The sequence below is a fragment of the Gasterosteus aculeatus genome, chromosome 1 (genome assembly GCF_964276395.1).
Source record: "Gasterosteus aculeatus chromosome 1, fGasAcu3.hap1.1, whole genome shotgun sequence".
NCBI classification, from domain to species: domain Eukaryota; kingdom Metazoa; phylum Chordata; class Actinopteri; order Perciformes; family Gasterosteidae; genus Gasterosteus; species Gasterosteus aculeatus.
In genome coordinates, this window is record NC_135688.1 from 20,894,922 (window position 1) to 20,901,655 (window position 6,734).

General features: G+C 49.1%; 1 protein-coding gene across 4 annotated transcripts in view; it reads left to right on the forward strand.

The window, feature by feature from the left end:
- pipox (pipecolic acid oxidase) overlaps window positions 1-6,339 on the forward strand; it is a 28,660-nt gene extending 22,321 nt beyond the window's left edge. For all 4 annotated transcript variants that reach the window (XR_013467078.1, XM_078098821.1, XM_040194377.2 and 1 more), the window contains one exon: window positions 5,271-6,339. Coding sequence is in view for 3 of the 4 variants with exons in the window: in XM_078098821.1 (XP_077954947.1) it covers window positions 5,271-5,401 (131 nt within the window). In the remaining variant the exon portion in view is untranslated. The remainder of the gene's footprint in view (window positions 1-5,270) is intronic.
- The last annotated feature ends 395 nt before the right edge of the window (window positions 6,340-6,734 follow it).

A 6,734-nucleotide genomic window follows, 5' to 3' on the forward strand; every position in this document is an offset into this window, starting at 1 on the left:
GGAGCTTGATAACTGAAGGCTCTGGCCCCCAGCCTACTTTTTAAAACCATAGGAACAACAAGTAACCCAGCATCTATGGAGCGCAGCTGCCTTGTAGGGCAATAAGGTGTTACAAGCTCTTTAAGATACAACGGTGCCTCACCAGCAAGTGCCTTGTAGGTGAGGAGAAGTACCTTAAAATCTATTCTTGATTTAACAGGGAGCCAGTGCAGAGATGTTAATACAGGAGTGATATGATCCCTTTTCTTAGTTCTTGTTAATACACGTGCTGCAGCATTCTGAATCAACTGGAGAGGCTTAAGAGATTTACAAGAGCAGCCTGATAAAGAATTACAGTAGTCCAGTCTGGAAGTGACAAACGCATGAACTAATTTTTCTGCATTACTTTGAGACAGGAAGTTCCTGATTTTTGTTTGTTACGTAAATGAAAATAGGCAGTCCTTGAAGTCTTCTTTATATGCGGGTTGAAGGTCATATCCTGGTCGAAGAGAACTCCCAGATTCCTGACGGTGCTGCTGGGTACCAGAGCAATTCCATCCATAAAAACTGTATCACGTGACAGCTGGCTTCGAAGGCGCTCTGGGGCTGTCCTCTCCCTGCTCACGGCGTATCAAGCTGAGTTGTGTGAGGATTTTGCGCAGACTCAGGACCCAGCTACGTGGGAGGAGATTCCGGGAATCACCGACCTGTGTCTCCATGTCCAACGCTGTGCGGTCCAGGCCATGGGAAAACCGCTGGCTCAACCTCGCCAGCCTGTCAGACAGAGAGAGGGACGACGTCCTGGACATGCCCATTGTCCCGGAGGGGATTTTTCACCCCGCGCTAGACTTGATGCAACAGCGCCAAAAAGAAGGAGGTTTTCCACAAAACCTTCGCGCAGGCTGCCCCACAGGCTTCGCTGTTTAAAATTCCGAAACAGTCGAAACCCCAGCCCGCACCGGCCCCCCTGCCAGGTCGGGCCGGCTGGCCCAAAAAATCCCTGGCCCCGGTTGCAGCTCCGCCGGCACAGCCCGTGCAGACTGTCTACAACCAGGCCAGGAAAAAGAAGAGAGCGGCCTGACCACCCCTCTCTTCACCAGTGTTGCAGCTGGAAGTTCTCCATTCGCCAGCTCCACCTGTTTGGCTTTCGAGCGTTCACTCGGGGGGCCACCACGCCCCCACCTCCTGGTTGCCACGGAGCAAGCAGGGAGAGACGGACATTTGACGGTGGAGGGTTCTGCGGTTGCCCCTCCCTCATGTCCACAAGCACGCACATTCACACATGTTCCCGAAAAGAAAATATAGTGTGTCCCGCTGCCGCATCCAGGCCGAGTGCCGAGGGTGCAGTTAATGAAAACAGCCAAATATGTCAAAATAAACAGCGCGGTGGCGACACCCGCTGTCACCCCCCCCCCCCCCCGAGAGGGGGCTGTGTGGGCCCCGCCGCTGCGCTGTCTTCCCGGGAGGAGATGCTCAGCGGCATCCGGGGACCAGGTCACTCTTCCACCGGGGGAGGTCACCTCCGCACCGCGGCGGGCGCCTCTCATGGTGGAGGGGCTGCAGTGTGTGTCCACTCTCTCCCACAGATGGGAGAGATGGGGTGCGCTTCCAGCCTCACCCTGGGTGTTAAGGACGATCGAGGGGATGGAGACTACAGTTCGCAGCTGTTCCCCCGTGGTTCGCCGGTATAATACACTCCCAGGGAGAGTCGGCTCGTGTTTTGCAGGAGGAAATTCTCTCACTGTTGAACAAAGGAGCAATTTGTGTCGTACCTCCCGCACAGTGTCAGAGCGGTTTTTACTGCAGGTATTTTCTGGTCCCCAAACGGGGGGTGAGCGGTATTCGCCCTATTCTGGATCTACGTGCTCTGAACAAATATCTCAGGAAAAATATTTCAGTTCCGGATGCTGACACACGCATCTCTGCTGCGCCTCGTACGACGTGATTGGTCCACTTCTGTCGATCTAAAAGACTCATATTTCCGCATCCCAATTTACCCTCCCCACAGAAAGTATCTAAGATTTGCTTTCCAGGGGATCGGTTACGAGTACCACGTGCTCCCTTTCAGTATGTCTTTAAGCCCGAGGGTGTTTGTGCGGTGCACGCTGAGACGGCAGGGCATGCGCCTGGCCACATATCTGGACGATTGGTTGCTGTTGGCACAATCGGAACAGAAGGCCATAACGCACACACGTATTCTCGTGCGTCACCTATCCGACCTGGGTTTCGTGATAAACGCGGAAAAGAGCGTGTTGTCCCCGACACAGGGCATTATGGGATTATCCCTGGACTCTGTGGCTTTCTCAGCGTGCCTTTCAGCCGCTGGATCCCGTGCGTCACGGCACACGGAGAGCGGTGGTCACGCCGGGATGCGCCAGGGTGCTCCGTCACTGGCGAGTCCCGGCCTTTCTGACCCAAGGGGTGGCCATGGGTTCCGTCCTGTCCAGGAAAGTGGTCACGACGGACGCCAGCCTGACAGGTTGGGGCGGAATTTACGAGGGCCGATCTGTGAGGGGTGCAGACCTCCAGCGTAAATTCACATAAATGTTCTGGAACTTTCAGCGGTGTTTCTCTCCCTGAAACATTTCATTCTGTCTGTCTTGGGCCATCATGTCTCCATCATGACGGGACAATATGACGACGGTGGCGTCCATCAACCGTCAGGGGGGTTTACGTTCCCGTCAGTTGCTGGAAAACAAACTGATCCTGTGGAGCTGCGGTAGTCTTCTCTCCCTGAGAGCGACGCATGTCCCGGGAGCCCTGAACACGGGCGCGGACCTGGCGAAGGGACCTGCTGTCGCAGGGGGAAGGAACGGTCTTCCACCCGCACCCAGAGCGTCTGGCGCTGTGGGCTTGGCCCCTGAGTGGCTAAATCTCTCAGCTGTGAGCCTTTCACAGCGGGGGATTTCCACTATACAAAGTGCTCGAGCCTCCTCCACTGGAGAGTGTTAGAGGGATGGTGTCACAGAAATGGCCACATTCCCTTTCAGTGTGCAGTAGAAGTGATATTGTCATTCTTGCAGGACCTGATTGACAAACTGAAAGCCTTCTCCGCGGTTAAGGTTTACTGGTAATCCCACTGGTACCACCGTGGGATCTGGCTGTGGTTCTGTAGAGGCTTAAGGGCCCCCCCTTTGAGCCACTGGAGGGGGCAGACTTGAAATACGTGTCTCTCAAGACAGTGTTGTTGCTGGCGCTGGCTTCGGCTAAACGGGTTAATGACATCCACGCGCTTTCGGTGCACCCGTCATGCGCTCAACTCTTTCCGTGGGGATGTGATTTTGAAGCCCAACCCGGCCTTTGTGCCTCCGGTGGTGGGCTCATGTTCTCCTATTGACCTTGTGGCCCCACCGGGTGAGCAGCGTTCGCATGAGTTATGTCCAGTCCGTGCGGTGCGCACTTACATGGATAGGACGAGGGGTTTCAGCTGTTAGTCTCCTTGGCTAATCTGCACACGGGGAAACCTGTTGCAAAGCAGCGCCTGTCCCACTGGGTGGTGGAGGCGATTGCTTTGGCTTATATGAGTCGGGGCATGCAGCCACCTGTGGGCTTGCGAGCGCACTCGACTCGGGGCCTGGCCGCATCCTGGGCCTTATTCAGGGGAGTTTCTGTTCAGGACATCTGTGCTGCGGCGAGTTGGTCCTCACCACTCACGCTCCGTGCGTGGCACGCGCGGTTTTGCTGTCCTGATTGGAACGGAGTATTTTTCCCTGAGGGTTGGTGGACGCTAGATAAGCTTGTCTGGCAATACGGGAGCAACCACATCCCATAGTGAGACATCGATAATACCAGAAGTATTATGAAAGAGAACTTTAGGTTATTTACATAACCCCCGTTCTCTGAGTAATATGAGTGAGATGTCTCACCAGACAACCCTTCTTGCTTGGGCGAGTGAGAAGAGGTGCTTATCTTGAATGACGTGGTGTCGTCCCTATGAGATATTTAAGGTGGGTGGTACTACCTGAGGCGGACGGACACGTTTCACCAGTCAATCAGGATTGGCGTAATTAGATTAATGCTTCTGAGGTCTGCAGTGGGGCGTGCATCCCATAGTGAGACATGTCACTCATATTACAAGACGGGCACCTCCGTGGGGCATGTTCGTACATACCAATGGCATGCACGTTGAGAAACAAATACGCCTGAAGTGTTAGTACACAAGGCCTTGAAAGAGAAAAAAAGATTTGAAACTTGAAAATATAAAACCTGCAAATATAGTACAGCGAATATCAAAAAATATATATAAGTGTAGAATGAAAAATAATTTCAAAACTATTTGCAACCTGAAAATACTTTTCGTCCACTTATTTTTATTTTGAATAAATGTATTTTTCAATGTTCAAGACCAAAAACTTTCAAGTTCACATTTGTTTTTCAAATGACCAAAACTTTTGACTTGCATTTGGCTCCATTGGATAAAGAAACTATTGTCTAAAGACCCACAATAGAAAGTGGTCAAATTAATAAATTACTGAAGAACTACATGTATTATATTCTGATCGTAATGTCCCTGGAGGCGTTATTTATTTATGAGTCACTGTTAATTATGGTCTGTACTCTTCATGTACTGCTCATCCTCCAGTTAAAATGCTGAGAGCCTAGTGAAGAATAGTGGAGAGGTTCTGCCAAATCCTAAAAACATTGCCTTCCTTCCTTCTTCACGACATGCATTTGTCTTCAAAGATCGCAAGTACTGGGGGGTTGCCATAGCTACTAAATCCCCCCATGGGCTTTAGTAGCCATCTATTGAGGTTTCTCTTTCTCTGGCGAGATGAAAATTCACATGGCCAAACTGTCGAAGCCAAGCTTTGGACTTCAAAGCCAGGCGGAATCCACGGGAGCTCTGAGATCTTTGTCACATGGCAACGTACTGCATTCCTCAAATCCTGTTAACATTCACAATTTTCCTCCTAGACCTTAGCAACAAGGACTATCAGACTGCTGCATTTTGAAAATACACACTCTCTCATCTCACTCCTGGGCTTGAAGCCATTACGTATGAAGCCATGACACAAAGAAAAAAGAAATTGCCCTTAATTTAGCACTTGGTCCTGGTTCACTAAAGTGAATAAATTCTCAGTGACAGGCAACAGCTTTATTCTTCTTTTATGTATGCACTCATGTGGGGCTCGAACCCATCGCCTGACTCAGACAAAGGCACAGAGATGCTGGTTATTCTTAGGGTAACTCGAAAGTGCAGGGCATGGATTTGCTTACATTAAGGTGTTGATTCATCTGGCATGGTTTGATGATCTGCATGTTTCCTCACTGTAATGAGTTCTCTTCTCTAGGCCATGGCTTCAAGTTTGGACCAATAATTGGAAAGCTCCTCTGTGAGCTCGTCCTGGGAGAAGTGCCCTCCTATGACCTTTCACCTTTTCGAATCAGACGTTTCCAGGATAAGACCAAATCAGCATTATAGAGCTGGGCTGGATACCAAGGGCATCGACAGAACCAGAAGTCTTATCTCATTGTGGCGGATGTATGATTTGATATTGTCATGTCAATTCATTCCTGTTGTTAAACACAATCACACCATCACGTAGTCCTATCATTTGTCCTCCCTTTTATTTGATCTATCAATGTGTATTGTCAGTTTCACATGGTGTAATCGGCTGTCTAGCTGCAGTGGGTCCTAAAAGTCAGTTTTTACACATACAGGCAGGGCCGGCTCTAGCCCATTAGCTGCCCTAGACGATACTAAGATGTGCACCCCCCCCATCTACCACCTAGGGGCACTTTGAACCACATTCATTCTATGTAATCATTTGATATACATTATAGGTACACTATGCTGTATGTATTCTACTGTACATTTATATCTGATAAATGTACTACAGGCTATATAATGGTCTCAGAACATTTACATTTTTAGTAACTCCAACAACAAATGAATTCGCTATCTGGCTTTATGTGCGCCTTGTTTATACATTCTGCGCTGTCCCTGCCAAATAAATACAAATAAGATTTAAAAGATAAATTAGGCTGTAGTGTAGATTCAGGGTTGTGCCTGTTGCTCCTTCACCTGAAGGCAAATACATACAATTGATATTCATCGTTTAATACAGATACATTATGGCAATAGGCAATACAATGACTGATTTTTTTTTTCTTCATATGTTGAGATTCATCACTGATCTTGTGAGTCATAATACGACTGGCAGTGAATACATCAAAATCAGTGGTGTTTAGTGGAGTAAACATTTATTCAAACATTTGAAATCTGCATTGTTTTGTAAGCTTTTAAGTGTAAAGTAAAATAAATACATTTTACTATATAAGACAGAACTGCTCCTGCCCTTGCAAACGCAGCGCTTACGCTCGACTTGTGATCTGACAAATAAATCTACCACAACGAGAGAAGTTGTTTGGCTAAATCCTTCCAGATGTCCCCAACCGGGCTTCCGATTTTTGATCATGTTCGTTCGCTTCGTGTGTTCTTTCAATTTGGTGACCCCAACGTGATTGGTTGACCTGGACAAAGAAAGAGGGTGACGTCCATTTTTCCGGACCAGGCGGAAGGACCGGCGGCGTGGTTCAGCAGTGACAACAAAGGCGTGCGCTGCAGAAATAGGTAAGCAGACAACCAACTGGAGGTCGACTCTTAGTCCGTAGAAATCCGTGTGGTACGTTGATACCTCTGGTAACTGGAGTCCCACGTATATATATCGTGGACTGGCAGTTTGGAGCACATTTTAGCATGCCTCCACTTCGGAAAGTAGCACTTCCATCTCGCAGAGAGGGGAATCGCAGGT